The 19944-nt window shown below is 39.9% G+C and overlaps 1 protein-coding gene across 1 annotated transcript in view; it reads right to left on the bottom strand.

Annotated features, from left to right (window-relative positions):
- The window catches only part of CHN2 (chimerin 2), a 166392-nt gene that overhangs the window by 60002 nt on the left and 86446 nt on the right, over positions 1-19944 (bottom strand). The window contains exons 4-6 of the mRNA XM_048950837.1: positions 11160-11191; positions 8036-8149; positions 5799-6084 (exon numbers count right to left, since the gene is read on the bottom strand). Of these exons, the coding sequence (XP_048806794.1) occupies positions 5799-6084; positions 8036-8149; positions 11160-11191 (432 nt within the window). The remainder of the gene's footprint in view (positions 1-5798; positions 6085-8035; positions 8150-11159; positions 11192-19944) is intronic.

Below are 19944 nucleotides of genomic sequence, written 5' to 3'. Positions count from 1 at the left end.
AACTGGGTGGACATGCATGCAGGAATGAGACTTTAACTCCTAATACAAGCAGGTAGTGGGGTATTAAGGTCCCTGTAGCAGTTAGCATTTCAGTTTGCTCTCTTAGCAATGTTAAAACACAGTGGGTCAAACTACCAGTGCAGTTCTAGCCTGGAGCCTGCAGGAACAGATGTTTCTGCTCACTATCCCCTTAACCCCTGCTCTGCTGCCAGGAGATCACCGTACTCTGCAACCCCACCTGAAAGGCAATCCTCAACATCTGGGCAGACATCCCAGCAGAGGGTTAAACACCAGCTGGTAACCTGTAATGGGATCATTAGAGGTTTGGAGGAGCTGCAGATTGAAAAGAATAATGAATAAATTAAAGACTTAAAAGATTTCTTTATCACTGGCTAACAGCAGCACCTGGAGAAAATTCAGGGAAGAGACAAAAGACGGAGAAGTACGATGGGGCTGAAAGGCCTTCAGAAAGAGACATGGTGTGAATAAAAATGCAGAAGTGTAAATACCTATAAAAATTGAACCAAACCAGAGAGTCTCCTAAAATTGGCTGTCTCCTGTGTAGGTTTGATGTAAGAAAAACTGTAATGCTTCTAACAAAATTTAGTTCCATAATCAGATTACATCTCCAATTAAGGGATGTTAAAAAACAGACTTTCCTGGAAGTCCTGCAATTCACTCTGTGGGAAATGGTGTGAATAGCATGGCTAATGAGGACTGTAATAACAACTTTACTTCTGCCAAAGTTACTCTTCCTTTCCTGTCACCTTTGCCTTAACAGGAGTATCTTTCTTATCTGTCTATTATTTGTGTGGAGTTTTCTGCTGAGGAAATCCACAACCTTCCAGACTCTGTAATATGCTTATCTTTCCAGTTCTTTAGTTCTAGACACCAGCACTAATGATGGGCTCTGTCCTTTGCACACAGATGTCCATAAAGTAAAGAGCTCCAGCACAGCTGACTGGGAGGTTACCATGACAAGCAGCCATATATAGCTGTCTGCACTGTACTGCTGCTAAGCGAAGTCTCCACATGCAGCTTCCTTGCTCTAGCTCAAAGAGCTACACTGTTCTTCCTAGACCATCATCCTTGCTGGCCTCTTGCTGCTCCTGGCACACACATGCATCCAGAAAGCAGAGCAGGGTCCAAGCATGCCCATATTTCATGTATAACTGGAATGCTTTAGCTGAATGAGCCAGGTCCTCCTTGGAGAGAACAGGAGTTTTGCCAGGATCTGGCACTCACAAAACCTTCCATAATTTTTACTATGTTTACTAGCAGTTTGTCGTCCTTCAGATAGGTATCATTCCTTTTGTAAATATTTCCAGCTCAACTGCTGCCAAAGTTTTTCTGGAACTCCAGCATCCCATTCTCATAACCCTTCCTGTACTCCCACGAGTATCTGAGAAGCTACAGGGCAGCCCAAACTGAGCAGCCAGGATGTTTTTTTTTCCAGCCTAGAATGGTCCTGAAACTCCAATTTGCATCTCCTTCCATCATTTCAATCCTTCAAATATATTTTCCCAAATTACACTTGCCAGGATTACAGAGAAAGAATTTTTCTCTCCTTGCCAGAGATACAAGGATGGCTGTCGCAGTAATGGCAGCAGTTTCCTGATAACATGATATGTGATACCGATAAATGCTTCAGAAATGATGTATTTTACAATGTGACGACTGCAATTTTTTCTCTCCCACACAAGGATTAATTGCTCACTGCAAGCTACACTTCTGCTTTCATAGCATTAGGTCCTTATCTGCCCTGCAGCTTCTACATGCTGATTTGCCCCACAACTGGAGCACAAGGCAGGGATCGCGTCCTGCCCACACTTCAGACCAGTCCTATCCAGGCAACATTCAGGGCCCCAAAGTCCTTCACACAAAAACCGTTTTCCTATCCAGAATCCCCTTTAAATTTGGATCACATTAAAATGACAATTGCCTACACTTGTATAGTATATGCAGCATGCTGCTCTTCTGCAACACTTTATTTCTAAAAGCCATTGTGGCTCCTTTTAAATTAAACATCTTTCAAACAATTCAGCCTAAAATACTGGATTGATGTCCACAAAAAACAAACACCTCTTTAAAGTTCTACAGAAATAATTTTTGAATGAGACGTCAGCGCTAAATATCTGCAAGCATAAACGTTTTCTAAAGCCTATTACAAAACAGCTCGGGTAGAAAGGTCTGAACAGCAACAGCTTAATCTGGCCCATGCATCACACCTCCCTTCTGGAGCAGGCACAGCTCCACTAATTACAGCCTCCAAGAGATGATAATTATGGGAGCAGACAGGTACCCCAGGCAGCACCACGACATTTCGTTCAGCCGCGTGCTTTCCCTGGCAGTTGTGCCTCGGTGGCAACCTTCCTCCGACCTTCCCAACAGGGAGTGCAGCTCGGTGATGACTGAGGCATCCAGTAATTCTGCTGTCAAGATGGGACACAGCAAGACGGTCCGATTCCCTGTGCGCTATAACAAATCCGCTAAAGAAAGGAATGCCTTCAGCTGCAGTTTCACACTCTGCAATTGGTTTCAGTATAAAACAGAATTTCACTTGTAAAAAGCTTAATCTGGAACAGAAGTGCTGATGCTTAACCTCAGAGTGCTAAATTCTCCCCTGTGCCTTTTGAGAAATAATGGAAGCTTCTGTCCTGCATGTAAGGCCTCCCCCCCATCCTTTATGAAACACAAAATACTCCAGGCAGCGCTTTCAAATAAGCTGGTTCAATTACTGAAAAATTACCTTTTACCTGTTCAACTGAGCTGAGAAAACACAACTTACAAAGAATTCAATTATGTTTTCACACACGCAGCCATGAATATGCTCTGCAGAAATATGTCAGACTGAATATTCATATACTTATTTCCAGTGATCTGAATTTCACTGCAGCAGTTGGTGAGGGTGAAGGCTTTCATCAGTGGGTGAAGCATGCCCTTTGTCTAAATGCTGTACAACATGTGGCAATTACAAGCAAAACATCTGATACAACTACCAGTGAACTACCATGTCCCAAGTTTTACTTTTCTATGTTGAAAGACATCTGAAGTTTGTACAAAAACATCCATTAAATTCCCTTTAGTTCCCCTGTCTTTGTGTGCTTTTGCTGACCAGTTATCAATATTTCATTGATTTATTGCATAGTCCAGTCCCTACTTTATCTGAGCTTACTGTGAGGAAGAAATGGGAACAACAGTTCCTGCATCTTCACCTGCACTCCAAACCCCCATGAACTTCCAGTGGAAACAAATGAAGCAAAAGAGCAAAAGCAACCATGATAGAAACTGTACAGACTTCTGTGACTGTTTCATTTGCTAGTAATTCAGTTAAAGTAGCATTTGCTTGCACAGATCTGCATGTGACGATGGAATACTACGGGTACCAGTGAAGAAGTCTTAATTACCAATGGATGAGGCAGGCCTTCAGCCTGCGAGCGGAGCACCCTGCCTACCTAACGCCATTCCTCTTGTTGTTGCGATGGCTTCCACTCCTCCTGGCAAGGAAAGTATGTTAGAAACAGCTGCTATTCCTCCTTCTGCTGCTTTCCCTCAGTGGGAGGATGGCAGGAATAGTTGCCAGCAAGGCAACGGCTCAACTGATGCCAGCTATTTTTACACAAGAGCACAGTCTTGCAGGCTGCTGCTGCCCACCTGCTCAGAAATCTAGCTGAGCACTTTGCAGGATAAGGACCCGTGATGCTGCCTTTTGCACCACAAATTGCCTCCAAGGTAACTAATACTTTAAACACTTCAATTTTGTTCAGCCGAAGTACAATAAAAGACTTAATCCAACTACTAATGAGATCCTGAGGTGCAGTTCCACTGTAATCAGCACTGGAAGTTACATCAGGTCCAAATGTGACATTTCCAAGCACAGGTACCTGGAAATAAGGATGCAGCTCTCCAGTCATTTTAAGCTACTATTAAGCTACTATTATCTGGTTTTTTTTTTTTGAGCTGTCATCAGATGAAAGTCTTGCCCTCTCCTTTGTGCTGCATTTCCACTCACATGAGGTGGGTCGAGCGGCAGATCTGGCTGAAAATTCACCTTATGGCTGAGTTACTTTTAATCTGGAGTTTTCTAGTGTCACCTACTGTGTAGCTGTATAAAACCATATGGCAACAAAAAGGAGGTGGTGAAGGAGTCAGGGCAGGGGCTCTTTCAGCAACAAGCAGCATATTTTTGTTTTAGAAGCATTTTTACAGTTCTTACCCCAAACTGCCTATCCAGAAAAATGACATCTAACCCCAAGCAACAAGAAAACAATCAGTTACGAAATGCGAGCTACTCTAACTTCCCTTTGAAGTCTTTGAGAACACTGCATTATACAAAAGATCACTGGTATTCCACTGCAAAAACTGAAATAAAACTAAGAAAATTTCAAAATTTTGAATACTTTTGCTTTTGCTTCTCACTGTACAAAAAATTCATACCATGATATTCAATTTTCACAATTGCTTTACAGTCAATTAAAAGACAAAGTTCAATTTCTTGCACCCGTTGTGGCATTCACAGTCAACCAGCAAAAAACCACAGGAATTAACCAAACCAGCATGAAACCTGTCTCCACATTGCATCCAGTCCCCTTGCTTATTGCAATACTACCCAACTGAATCCAAAACCTATTATCAGTGGACTCATTTTGAAATAAAACTTTAACAGAGGACTTGCTGCTGTGTCATTCTCCAAAGGACTTCCCTGCAGCAGTATGCCTTCCCTAAAAAATGTCATTATTAATGGAATTAATTTCTTACAGAGGTTTACAAGTCAGGTCAGTTACTAGAGCAATTATCATCAAATCCCAGCCAGCATATTATCAGTCAGAGCTGATATGTGAACCCAACAGATAATAACTATCCTAGAAATGTCCTAGAGTAATGAGGATACACATAAAAAAGCAGATCTTCATTCATGCTCAACATTGATATATAATGGCAAATTCACCTCTTGCTTCCCAAATATAAGCCATCTCTATTTCCCAGCTAGCTAGCCAGCACAATGAGCATTAAGAGCATCAGTCATCAGCAGAAGTATGCTTACATATGTCAGTAGATCGATTCACCACTAACATCTGCCTCAAAAAAAGTTTTGTTTGGCAGTTCTTACTGCCTTCCCACCTGGGAAATGAAAATATCTACATGTCACTATGTACAAGACTGCTTCTCATATGTAAAAGAATTCTAATTTTACATCTTCAGCTGACTGCTAACTGCACAAGATTCTCAATTTACTATTATGTTAATAACCCCAGTCCTTACAATGTTAAGGGATATGAGCACATGAGAGGAGGAGATCAAGAAAAGCCCACTCAAATGAGAAAAGTGTTAAGAGGAGAAAGAAACCACATAACACCCCAATGTCAGACCCATCCACCAAGGCCCTAGCAGAAGAGAGGAGCTTTGCACTGTGAATGGAAAGAACAAACTTGAGCTATGGTGAATGGCAGATGGGAACCAGTTTCATAACCAGAGACCTACTGTGGAATATGCTTGAGTATACATGGACAAAGAAACGTAACTTGTGGGTAATTCTAGATGCAGCTAGTCAGTGCATGTATATATATATACATTATGAAAATATTTGCATTTGGTACTTGTTAGAAAGCTTTCATTATGAACTCCAAACAAATATGAGTTTGGAGCAAAGAGCACATTAATAGGACATAAACATTTCAGCAGGATGGCAATATTTGATGAAATATGAGAAAACATATTCTAAAAGTCTTCAGACAAAACGCTTTTTTTTCTTAAGACTGAACAGAATGCTTGGTATCAATTGCCAAATTTTTACTTACCTTCTCAACCGGGGTATTTTCTTCACTTGTTACACTTGCTTTTCTTGATTCATTTTTTGTTCTGCTCAGCCGCCGGGAGACCTTCTCTCTAAGCAAAGTGGCATATCCAATGTGTTCATAGATGGGATTTGTTGTCATTTTGGAAATATACTCAGAAGCCTTTGTTTCTATATACAATGTTATCAAGCCATCTGTTACTAGATCATGGATTGATTCAAATCTTTTCTCCCCAACGAAGTGCTTCCCATCATAGAACAACCTGTAGTTTAAGGTCTGATTGCCAAATCTGCAGATATCAGAAGAAAAGGAGGAAGAGGACAAAAAGACAGAGGGAAGAATGTTAGAGGGAATTCACACTTCAAAACACTTGAAGAGATTATTTTGCTGACAAGTTGAACTGTCTGGACTGCGAATGGAACACGCACGTGGTGCAAATGCTGTGGTGCCCCAACTCAAATCAGAACCCAAACCTAACTGCACCCCATGGAGGAGGATACAAATTACATGACTCAGGTATACATGGGTTGAATATAAATCCTAAAGGGCCTACAAAAGCCAAGAGAAAGGCGTGTTGTCACTGACATGACCTTATGTGGGATGCATAATTGTGTTGAGGGCTGGTTTGTCCTGAAATGTTTCTGAGGTCCAGAAACTGGAGAATTTTAACAATCGTGGCCATTATTTACAGCCACTGAAAAGATGGGCACTTTCAGCAAGCAACAACTTAAACTCAAAGGTTTGAGCCATTCTCTGGTAGGAAGCCAGAGAGACTGCGCTCCTAATTTCAGGAGGTGTAAACTATGTGTAAATTCATGGCAGGTGTAAACTTTTTTTTTTTTTTTTTTTTTTTTTTTTTTTTAAATAGCTGAAAAAGTGAAGCATTACAGCAGCATGCTCTGCTACAACACCAATGCAGAATTCTGCTCCCCACTGAAGGATTCAATGGTACGACACTGGGTTATGTGGACCTATATTGTACCAAATGTGCACATTTTGTACACTTCCTAGTGCATTCATATCAAATGGTGTCTTTTATTTTTTCACACAAGTTTTTCATATGAATTCTCAATTTATAATCAAATTCATTTTTGGAGTCTACAAATAATTATTTGGATGGACTTAGAAATCATGCAGCAGTGTCAAAACAGCAGAGAATTTGTCATAATCCCCATCCTGTGGTAGTTCTTTTATTCTTTAAATCTCTCTCCAAAACCTTAAGAAATTACATTTGTTCTTTTTCAGCTGACAAAAGTTGCTTTTAATTTACAACACTTTGCAATTGGCATGACTCACCAGCTTTCCAACTCTACCATCTGCACATCAATATGAACTCTCAAAAGGATTTCAGCACCATTTCACAGCTACTTGGGATAAGCAGTTTTGCTACTGGCTTACTAGCAAGAGGGTGAAAATGAAGACTTCTATTTTGTGCATGTCCCACAGAAGGAATAATGCTATAAGCATTGCAACATATTGCCAAGTAGTTTGTTTTGACAAAATCCAGTAGAATATCTGGTCCTTTTCACATTAACACAAAATACCTTTGACTGCCACATGGGAAGGTTTTGGATGGCACAGCCAAGACAGGAGCAGCTGTATCTTCAAGGAAAGGCACCTATGAGGCTATGGGGCTGTGAAGCTGTAGCTTGGAATCTCATGGAATTTTCAGTTCAGGTGTACAACAGACTTTCTCTTCTGAGCATCCTATGCTTCACATTGTATTCCACAGTGAGCTTGAGTTTCACTAAGAGGAAGAAAACTGACCTCTTATCTGATGCTGGATCTCATAATTTTCCTGGGTCTGATTCTTTGAATATCATCTCCTGTTGCTGATGTTGGTGTAAAACACATCACAGAATCACAGAGCTCACAGAACAATCTAGCTGAGTCCTCTGTTGGGACATTCTTCCCTTGTCTTCACCTCCATATTCAACAGTTTTGAAATAGAAGCTGCACATTTATCCCACTACAACACTCAATTCTAGGTAGCAGAAATGTTGAGAAATGCAGTGGCTTCTGAAAGTAATCTGCTAGCCAAGCACTAACACACAGACAAAGTGTGTTAGTAACTGTGGTGCTGCAATAGTCAGGTTGCTGACAAGAGGGTGCAAAACCACCCCAAGCCAAGCAGTGTTTTAAGTGCTGGTGGGTGCAGACATCCCCCAGGCGGGACTGACATCGCCTCCTCCAAGCACCTTCATAGCTGAACTGTAAATTCCTATTAAAACAGCATTTACCTGAGAGCAAGTGTGTAGCAGCCGGGTTGCCTCTGGCTTTCTCTTAGAATGTACGCTCCTTCTACTCCAGCAAGTATCTCATCTGCTTGTTCCCGAGAAATGATCCCATGGAATCTAAGGGAAGATATTAAGGCAATTTTCAGAACAACTGAATCAGAAATGCCTTCCTGCTCTACTCCAGAAACCACTGAAAAGCTTCTGAAATGAGACTGCAGATGCAGCAGAACACAACACTGTCTCACATCTGAACCTGGAAAGCGAGAAGCAAAGAGCAAACAACAGCCAAGTGATCCTCCCAAATCTTTTTCCATTAATATACCATGTTTTTACAACTTTTCTCCTCTATCAGTCAATGCTTCTTTATTTCCTCTGCAGAAGCTTTTTGGGGACAGAATAGAAAAATGGGCAATAATGGCAATATTTTTATTTTAAATGGAGATTATTTCAAAAGAAGAGGTCATTCTTATTACTAGTTTGCTTCAGCTTTCAATACTGCTTCCTTGAATTTGTAGCTGAAACTGAGAAGAAAAATGGCAAGTCGCTCAACATTCTTTTCTGTACATTCTGAAGTAGAAGATATTTCACATTCTTGAGAAAAACGCTGTTTTCTTTATTTCAGTCAAGTTCCTCATTCTGTGTAGCAGTACTTCTGTGATTCTTTTGCCACTGTATTTTATGAAAGAAAGAGGCTGTAGGATGCACAATTAACCTTACAGTAATCAATGTTTAGTTGTGATCCTTCTGTAAGTACGAAGTCTTTACAGCAGTTTCAGTCTTAACTCCTACACACGTTTTGCTAGCTCATGTTTCCAACGGTCAACTCAAAGGTTTTGAAAGCTTCTATTTTTGCCACTGTCTCTGAAAAATGGCACCAAATTGTACTGACTTGAAGTGTTTTCTCTTTTCTGACAATACATTTGAAGTGGCATATTTCTAACACTGCCTCTGGCATGGTAGTGGAAGAGAAGAAAAACACACTGAATGTAAATGCAATTGTTGTCCTATTCTCTTAAGTTATATTTTCACAACTACTATATGCTGGAAACATTAGATTTTGGTGATTTTACCATAGTAAATTTATGTTCAAAAACACGTAAATTGATTCATACTTTCTTTCTGTACTGCTGGGGACACACTCATTTCCTGCTGCACCCAAATCAAAACAAGCATCCTCTAGATGACATATTTCAAGCTTGTTTTTACTAGTAAACCTGTGGCAACTTGTACTAGGTAAAAATAATGAGCACTACCAGAAGCTTATTATAAAATAAAGCAAGCTTTAGTGTAGATAGTAGGAAAAAACCCTCTCCTGGTACTTAATATAAGAAACTTGTGGGACAGTACAATACTACTGAACTACAGGATACCTGGAGCACCTGGGAAATTTCTTTAACCATGGGTGTTAAGCACTGGGTAATCCATGCATTTCTCACGTGTGTTTTCAGTAAATATATGTATAAAATATATATATGTATGTTGTGCACGGTACGAGATTGCCTGGACTCAGCCTCCTGTCTGTGACAGCAGCAGACAATAAATGTTCATGGAAAGAGTATGGGAAGCAGTCAAATACTTTCACTTCACATCCCTGTCCATCCATTCATCACTGGTTAAGCCAGAAGTTATGCCCATCAGCTATGACCTTACCCTTCATGAATCAGAGAGTCACACTTGGAAAAACTTCAATATCACTGTGCTTTTGGCCTCCTAAGCATCCCATGGCAATGAACCTGAGAATAACACTGTGAACTCCCCTACTGGGCATCCGCTGGGGAAGGGCTGTTTATCTTCTATACACTGCAGTCCATCACTTCGCTCTGCCTTTCATTGGTTCTACACTCTAAATACAAGGGAAAAGGAATGGGGAGAGAGGGACCACAACTACCTGCACTGATTAAAATGCAGCCACCCTGTGGATTTATACTGTAATATACTTTCATATTTTCTATTTCTTTCCCTAGGAGGTCCTGATCCTCTTTTACTACTGAGCACTGAGTCAGTTGCTGGTACAAGGCTGTCCCCAGTGGTTCTGAAATCTTTCTGATTGGTAAGAATGGATGTGATGGACCCTGAGGTGACTTCCTGCCAGCCCCACACACACCCACGGGATGCCAACTTGCACGCACTACATGGAAGAAAGGTTGTTGCAATGGTTTTACAAGTCTTCCTTGAGACAGCGTGATGGCTTGCTTAGCTGGATGCTGTCTTCAGCTCTGTTGTACTCTCATGGCTAGATCCAAATTCCCTACTGTCAAAGACGGTATTAAAAAAAATGAAACACAGTAATTAGGGGCAATCTGTGTGGCTCTTGAGCTTCTCAAGAGCAGAGAAGGATCGTTAAACACAGATGTGTCTGGGATGGAAGAAAATAAGAACATGGGATCTCAGCAGTTTAGCCAGTGATAAGATGTTAAGCCTCAGCAGATTACTCCAGTAAAGGCCAAATCTAGCACTGCAAGTGGTACTGAACCAGGAGACCGCAGTGGCAGCTACAATGGCTTCTCCCTTGCAGCTTTACCTGCTCAAAATTCTTTGCAAATACTGAATCCAGCTCCTTTCAAGTAAGCTATTGACAGGCAGGAAAGCTGTCAAGCTTGAATAAATTATGCTCTAGTGGTCCCTTATTTTGCTTACAACAAAAATGCACCAACACTTGGGCCATTTCAGACCTCGTAACTTTACCAGAGTTAGCAGTACTTTGACACGCAGCAGTAGGTGTGCACACTTCCATATCCAGGTATGAGTGTTAGGGAGGAGGAAGCATAAGGACACCCTTAAAAAGGCACTGATGGAGGCAAGCTGCCCATCACAGGGCCGCTAGCAGGTTAAAACAAAAACAAGAATAAAAGGAAAAAACACTTAAGACAACATCTTTTTTTCCCCAAACTGTCCTGACAAACATAAACCTGCAGGCTCCAATAGTGGCACAGATTGTGAGCAGCAGTACTGAACTGTAACATCAATAACATTGATACAGTATTAGGCATTCAAGATACTTAGCTTTGAGTTGAAGCAAAAGGGAAAAGAAATTATTTGTCAGAACTCCAGTGTGGTTTTTTGCTGTTATTGTTTTAATTCTAGAACTACAGCACCCAACAGATACTTAAAAGAAAAGGATACTTACTCTCTTCCATAATACTTTGGTCTGTTCTCCACCTAGATTTTGAAAGAAAGGAAAAAATGTTTCAAACAGTTTTAGATAAGCAACAAAAAAATAAATTATGCTTGATTATTAATGAGGACTTCTGAGCTCATCTAGGTGCTGAAATTCTGCAGATTCAAAACTGTGACCAGAACATGATGACCAGAACAGAACAGGAAAATAAAATGAGAAGTAGTTTTACTTATGGATTTCTAGAAGAATAGCACCTATCAGAGGTTAAAAAAAAAACCAACAGAACGATATAAAATTGCATAAAATCTGATCAGTTGCATAAAGAATATGTATTAGTATTTTTGCTAGTCGAATACTATAAAATAAGACTATTTTTGTTATACACCCTTTATCTCCTGATAAACTTTTTTTTTTTTTTTTTTTCTGTCTATACATGGCAAATAACCTAAGATTAAAAAATAAAAAATAAAAAAGAAAAGAAAATAATATTCTTGGGAAAAACAAGGCTTCTGGTTTTAGATGAAGCCCTAAATACCTTGAAGTCTCAAAAACATGCGGGTCTGATCCAAAGTACACTGAGTTTGCTGGAAGGACACCCAATTATTCCAAAGACCTTTGGACCAAGTCCTAGGAATGCAATGTTTGCTTACAGAAACTTAGGGTAGTCCGATGCTTGCATTTATTCCTCAGGCTCCAATAATTGGTAAGTTCTCTGAAAGCAAACCCCAGCCTTGTTAGCCCCTTATTTCTTTTTCCTTTCTCGCTGAACAGCTTCCCGGTTCCTGGAAGGGCTCTGCAGGTGATGCACGGCCCGGCGCGCAGCAGGCAGAGGCCGGCAGAGGGCACGGCTCCCCCAGCGTTCACCCTGCTCTGAGACCCACCCGATCCACCTGCAATTGGTCCGGGCACCCTCACTTACAGACCCCAGGATGTTCTTGTTTTGATCAAATCTCCTTATTTCACTCATAAAGACTTTGAATTCATGGAGATCCTTTACTTCTAAATAACAAATGCGTGTCGCTCCTTTTGATTCGATAATCTATACGCTGTGCATTAAATTGAAGCAGCTGCCTTTGTACCCTGCAGCCACTAAGGCTCCAATGCAGTGCAAAATGAACGAAAGTCTGTAGAAGATAATGAGAATCTTCAATGGAAGTCCTATGGGAGTTCAATCAAGTCCCGACTGTGTTTCTTCTCCAGCTTGACGTTTCTTTCCCAGCACAGCTCTGACAATAGCACTATCATAGCCTTGAAACTCCTGCCCAGGAATAATACTCTGATCCAAACATTTTGGAGCTTTGAGGCGTAGATTAAAAGCAAAAGGGAAACGAAGAAGAGAAGAAAGACCAAAATCAGAGAACTGCCAAGTGCAGGTTCTGTGTTTCTGTGTGCAAATACAGCAACTCAGAAATAACAGCATATGAATTCAATTTCTTTTTATAAATATTCTTAGTTCACTTCTCATATGACCACTGGAAATTTGAAAGGAGTATTCAGGCTTCATGTAAAAGTCATCCACATCGCATAGAAACTAGAGGAGATTAAAGAGGTCTTCATTAAAATCGTTCCTATTCGAACCAGCCTAGCCCTATCTCTGAATGTCATATTTTTGTAAGTAAAAGAACTCAAGAAAAAGCTGTGTTATCTCAGAAAGAGAACGTGGTTGATACTTTTATAGATAGAATCACAGAATCATTTGAGTTGGAAGGGACCTTTAAAACTAATCTAGTCCTACCCTCATGTAACGAACAGGGACACCTACAGCTATGTGAGTTGCTCAGTGCTCTGTCCAGCCTGGCCTAAAACGCCTCCAGGGATGGGGCATCCACCACCTCTCCCAGCAATGAGAATGTTCATTTTGAGTAGCGTGACTTGGCTTTATCATCTTGCACCTGGTTCTTATGGACCTGAACGACCCTCCAAAATATATTTTTAGTTGGTAACTTAATTTAAAAATGGATATCAAAAGCTGGGTTAGGTTTATGAGAGGACCACATTCAATCCTCTCTATTGTGGAAGAAAAGGCCAATTTTCAGTACACTGAAAATGGTGACAAGGAAAGAGCAGACAAAGTTTCACTCCTACAGAAAGCCAAATAAAACTTTCACATCACAGAAGGTGAAGTGTGACTTTCATCTTGGATTCAGAATCTGCTTTAAAAAAAAGTGATTTGCCTTTGCCTTGCTTCTATACACAGAATAAACCTGAATGCTTTCAGTGTACCTCAGAAAGATAAAGAGGTGATTTAGAAGTACTAGCACCTGCCATCAACACTGCCTGTAAGCACAACTTCCCCCACAAATACAGAAAATATAAGTATAAAAGCAATCCATAATTATCCCTGTCAGCAAATGGAGACACATTTTAAATCCCTCTCACAACACCTTTTTATGCAAAATTCCAAATTTGTCTGTGACACTTTTATCATTTAACAAGCAACCAACTGGGATGCCCTGCACACTGAGATTTCCCTTTTTCCTGCTGTTCACAAGTTAAAAGATTTGCTTTTCTGAGAATCCACACAAAGCCCATCAAATCCTCTTTCCCTCCCCTCCTCCCTGAAGCAGAATTCCCTGCTTCAACATGTTTATAGCATCCATGTGTCTAAAGCAGCCACAGTGTCAGCACTTTGTTTTAGGCAAGGAAGATACTGCAGTGCTTTGTGAAGGGAAGCTGCATATCTGCCTGACCATCCAAGAGCACAAGTGAAAGCTGTGTTGTGCTGGAATTGAGAAACTCTCTTCTGTGCTCACTGCCAACTTTGGCCTGAAATAATCATTAAGCTCCTAAAACCAACTTCTCTGCTAGGAACAAACACAAAGAAACAAAGTTACAGGGAGAGAAAAGATCAAAATGACGTCAGGGTCTCTAGATCAAACCCAGAATGTTGGATTGAACTTGGAAATAAACCAAAAGCCAACACAATGGATGGAGCAGAAACTCAAAAGTATCAAAGCAACCAGTAGTTCTGCTTTGCACTGACGGCAGACTCTGTACAGACTTCAAGGAGAAGCCTGTATCCCAAAAGGCAAAGGTGACTGAATTCAGTTGGGACTAGCTTTTCCTCTCCTACTATAAATGGGCTTATGTGCATGCATACAGAGTCAGACAGATCTGACACGAAGAATCCTTCAAAAAGTGAGGACTGAAAACTTACAGGTAGACAAGTGACTGCTTCCAAGTTGCAGGAGCTCAGAATAATAAACCTTATTCTAAGGACATGAACACCTAATTGTTTTTATTTATTTTTTAACTGATAAAGGACAACAAAGAACACTTCTATCAACTGCCATACAGTCCACACAATTTCTTTGTTGAAAAAGTGACCACATTTCCCTGGTTGTTTCATACAACGCTTCAACCCTTCTCCTTTAGACATTCAGCATGTGAGGAAATCTGAGGTGTTGAATCAGTTAGGACCCTCACATAGACAGGACAAATAACATATGGCAAATAATAGGTTTTCACTAGTGAAAATATATATTTACATTAAAGAACATTGTAACTTGCTTTTACTACTCCCACATAAAGGACAAACAAAATGGATTCTGTGTCTTCACTAAAAGTGACAGCTTTTAAGTTAAATGTGAGATAGTGATTTTCAGGCTTAGGAAAATGTATCATTGCCAATCTCAAACCCAACAGGCTGTTGCAGAGCAGGCATTTCTTGCCATTGCTCCAGAAATCTGGTGAAAAGCACTAAAAATTAGTACTGAAATGCACAGTTACACGAATTATGAATTATCAGTGAATGTCAAAATTGATCAGGAAATGCAAATTATAGTGAAACAGCCTTAAATCCATAATAGTTCATCAGTCCTACAAAACCAGCAACATTCGAAAACATCTAATCTTGAAGCACACTCAAAGACAAATTAAACTCAGCCCCCCAAAGGCATTTATTCGGAAGATCGTTTTGAGAGGCTCTGCACAGTCCATCCTTAGTCCACCCTTGACTCTGAGCCTGCCAAACCCATCCCTCCTCAGCCTCCAAAAAAGACTCACTCCTACATTTAATCTAGTTTTACAAGTTTTTTACAGTGTTACAGCATATTCTTCAAGCTATGGAATCAGTTGTACTGGAGTTCAACCTCAACAATGAGAAAGAACCATGCCTTCTACATAAAAACACACTAGCTATCTAAGCTAATTCAATATGCTACTTTCACATAATTTTTAAGTTTACTGAATTTTAGTGCTCTGGGATTTGTGGTTTCTCTTTTGGCCACAATGGTTTAGCCCTAGAATGACATACTCTTGCTAATGTACAGATTATTGTATTAAAATCCTACAGCACTCTGCAGATAAGTCACTGCAAAACTACTGGGAATCACACAGGCAGGAGGTGAGTATGCCCTAATGTAATAGATTTTCATTGCAAGCATCTACCAAGCCACATTGCACTGAAGATTTGAGATACCCTGAAGAGTTCCTAAGTACAATCACAGAAATAAGATAACTCTAATTCAAAAAAATAAAAAATGAATTAATTTCTCTTCAGATTCATTGCACGAGACATATTTCTTTATCCAGTGGCCAACACTGAAGTCAAGAAATGTTTTGATGAAAATTGAGAAATCCCTCTAGGACAGCGATCTGTCTAATTCAGAAAGGCCAGCATGATATAACATCATAGGCCTACCTGTTTCAAACACTGCTTTAATACAACCACAAGGAGGATGTGAAAGGGGAAGGGGAACAATAAGATGCATAGCTTTTTGTTCATCTCCCCATTACACAGAAAGAACAGAGAAACAAGATCCAGGAGTTTAAAATGTCTGTGTGGTCAATCAGTGCAGGCAGTAAGACATTTTCCCAAAGGAATTTTAATCAGATATAGTTTTTGTTTGGAAAAAATCTTATTTATTTTTCAGTAATTCTAGCTGACTAGCCATAAATACGATTTTCAACTCAGCAAGAGAGAAACAGTAGTCTGGAAGAGAAGTCTTCAAAAGAATGGAGACTATATAGAAAATGGAGTTTACTATCCGAATTGTTCAGCTTTTGGAAAAAATGTCATGAGTGAACTGCAAACTTCTGCCTAGGAATCAATGACAAAAATATTAAGAAACATTTTAAGCCCTCATTAACAGAAGTATAATAGAGTAAAAAAAAAATGATGCTGTATTTATTTCCTTCTATAATATGCTTTTTTTTTTTTTTGCCTACAAATTTCTCTTAAATAAATTTCTATGTAGCTCAATTAGAATGTAAATTACCTTTGAGTAGGAGAAATTACTTTACATCAATGCCTCTTAATTTAATAAGGGAGACAATTATTTTTTCAAGAAAGTATTTATCTTTTTTCTTCTGTTTTTACCACCTTTTCCTTACTTTCTTGCTACTATTTTTTCAGGCTTCTTGGTTCCAGTGTCTTCAAATAGAAGCAATACTTGGTTTTGAGAAAAGCATCATGTCACACAGCCTGTTCTTAATACTGCTGGTATGAATAGCAGCCATGTAACAACACCTGTAATCTCTGGCCAAGGACAGGCCAATTACAGGCAGTCACTATGTGCACACCTAGTGAAAAGCTGCTCTTTCCCTATAAGATCTCCAGTCACTGGCACTCAGCATGACCAGTGGGACAAGTTTCAACGACGAGCCCACCCAGACCACGTTACTTTGTAAGTTGAGATATTTTGGCCACATGATCATAGAATATCTTGTGTTGGAAGAGTCCCATAAAGATCAGTAAGTCCATCTCCTGGCTCTACACAGGACTATCCACAAATCAGACCATATGTCTGCGAGCACTGTTCAAATGCCCCTTGAACTCTGGCAGCTTGGTGCCATGACCACTGCCCTGGGCAGCCAGTTCCATGCCCAATGCCCTCTGATTAGAACCCTTCTGTAACCCAGAATCTGACCCTCCCCTAACACAGCTCCATGCCATTCCCTCAGGCCATTGTCATTGTCACAGGTCATTGTCACAGTGAGCAGAGCTCAGCGCTGCCCCTCCACAGGATATAAAAACAAGTGTGCAGCCAAAAAGACACCTCTTATAATCCTCTCTATGCAATTTCCATTCAGAAAGCCTCTACATGAAATTCTGAGTGTAGCTTTGGGTACCATTCTCAACAAAGTCTAGAACCATATCAATGGAACGAACAGGGATTCAGCAAACGTGAAAGATGAAAAGAGATTGCCTAAAGAAAAGACAGATGGGGCCATAGCAGACACCTGTGAGAAGGGAAGCCTTCAAGAGGATGTAAGAACTTGTTCTCTGAGTGCTTACTAGACATGACTAGAAGCAATACTTAAACTGCATAAAAAGATAGGATTTAGATACAAGGAAAGTGTTAAAAGTAATTAAGCAATACATAGGAAAACAGAAGAGTTCATGAAATCTTAATCTGTGGAAGGCTTTAAGAAGAATATATGCAAACATCTCCTCTTGCTGCAGAGTTGTGATTCTCCTCCAGCCCTGATATGCATGATGCAGCTAGTTCCTCACGTCTGCCTGCTCTCAGGCTGATAGGGATCAGCAAGGAGCAGAAGGTAGTATAAATCACGTATAAAGCCACAGCAATACCACATTCCTGACCACCTCAGGACAGCAGGGAGAAGGCAGTGGACTGAATGTATTACTCCAGAGCAGAAGGCCAAGTCACCAGGTGATGAACTGGTCATTGCTTACCCAAATAGCATAAAACAGTGAAGTGCCAAACCATGCTGGCTACTAAAAAAGAAAGAAATTAAAAAAAAAAAACAATTAAAAAAAAAATATATATATGTACGTAGCCTTCTGTAAAACTTACAGTACTGGGAAGAATATATGACTGGAGTTCTTCACTGCAAGGCAGAATATAAAAGTTAAGACAGAAGTGAAGAATTCAAAAGACTGTTTTTAATAACTACTGTTCTAAGCTGCTTAACTACTTCTGTGGTCTGATGGCTTGCTGTAACTTGTGGAGAACACTGATGCACAAGGATTCCTCCTCAGTGCATCACAGGGAAGTCCGGGAGCTCAGCAGATCTCATTGTTTCTATGACATCTACTGCAGGTTGACTTCCATTCCATTAAGGTTGTTCCTGCCATTTTTAAAGACAAAGAATTTAACAAGAGTCAGGTTGGTTTGTTTGCTTTCTTGTTTGCTTGTACCAAACTTTCAAAACAAGTGCTGTGAAGCATCTCTTATGAGGGTATTTTTAACTTGGGTTAGTTTCCTATCTGTGACCTTGAGTAAGCTCTCTCAGTCCAGCATACAGTAATCAATACAATCAAAACACTTTAAACTCCAGAAGGTTATACAATTTTCCCTGACATTGACACTTGCCACTGTTAGTAAAAGGGAATACATTTCTGTACATATTCAGCTTTAACATGGAAAAGCATAGTTGAACAAGAAAAGAAAATACAAATATTTTGTTACCTAATAAAATAATGTACTTGTGTACACAAGCTAAAATAAATTGAAGTAAATGTTAATCAGGGAGGCTGCTGCTAAATAGTCAGGGGAGATGAGGTCACGTTCAAACAGCTTTGATAACAAAACCAGGAGTCATTTATTTTGTTATGTGGTTTTCACTCACAGAGAAAGGGCATCATTACATGGAAGAAGGAAGATCAATCTTACCTTGAATGTTAGATAAAAAACTTAAATATAGTATTTAATTGTGCTTCTTTTTTCCAAGACCGACATGTTAAATTGGAGGAAAGGCAGCAGCAATAACAGCAGCAGCAGCAGATAAATGCAGAAAAACTTAACCATCTTATAAATGCTGCTTGTGCTTCTGTAACCACTGAGAAGCACTACAACCATCATATGACATAACTGTCCACAGTATAGCCTCACAAATGCACTGTGTTATGTTATCTGCCTTAGCAAAGGCATCCCCAAATGCCATGTTCCTAACCAGGCCACTGTTACCGTTTGATGTGAAAACAAGTCTCTTCAGCAAAGGACCTAGAGAAAGTGCTTGCAAATTACTAAATGAACATTTGCCAATCAATCTGTCAGAGACTGGTTAGAAATCAGTCAGGAGAAGCCAGTTCAAAACCATGGACAGGAGGTGAGGAAGGAAAATCAGGAAACAGGACACGTAAACTGAGAGTGAATAAGAGACAGTGGAAAACTCAGAGGAAAGGGCCTCGAGTAAGTTCCATCATGGAGTGAGATATGTACTGTTACCTCATTACACCAGGGGAACACCTGTCCATGGAGACTGTGCAAGAATGAAAACAAAAACACTAGCATCAACTCAGTTATTCTCCCATCATTGACTCTATTAATATTTCAGATCTGTACCTGGGAACAGCAGACATCTCTCATGTCAGGTTATCTACAAGGTCTGAAGAGGAATGACAGAGCTTAGCTGCTGCTAGCTACGTTTCCCAGCTTGGAAAAATGTAGAGTTCTTATTAGATTCCCTGCTAAATACCAAGTAGGAGGGTATTGTTGAAATATGTCAGTACAGGTTAAATTATCATATTTCAAACAGATAGGCATATATTTTGGAAACAAGTTTCTAAACAAAAGAATAAATTGCAAACCTTCTGAATTTTCATTTTGAACCCTGAAAATTCAGGAGTCCTTGTTTGAAATTAATACAGACTTCACTATGATCGTACCTACTTCTCTTTGGCATTCCAAACAGAAGTACGTAACTAACTGATTTGATTATTCTTTGTCTAGATATATACGTGTGTGTATAGGAAGACTGGAAGTAAGATACACAGGTGCATACAGACAAATAAGTAGTTTTTATATGTATTCATCTATTCAGACATCACACAAAGTATTAGTCAGAGAGCAAACACAGTCAGGCCCTCTTCTACGTATTATTTCAA

Source organism: Lagopus muta, chromosome 7, assembly GCF_023343835.1.
Source record: "Lagopus muta isolate bLagMut1 chromosome 7, bLagMut1 primary, whole genome shotgun sequence".
Taxonomy (NCBI): Eukaryota; Metazoa; Chordata; class Aves; order Galliformes; family Phasianidae; genus Lagopus; species Lagopus muta.
This window is presented reverse-complemented; position numbering and strand designations above follow the sequence as displayed.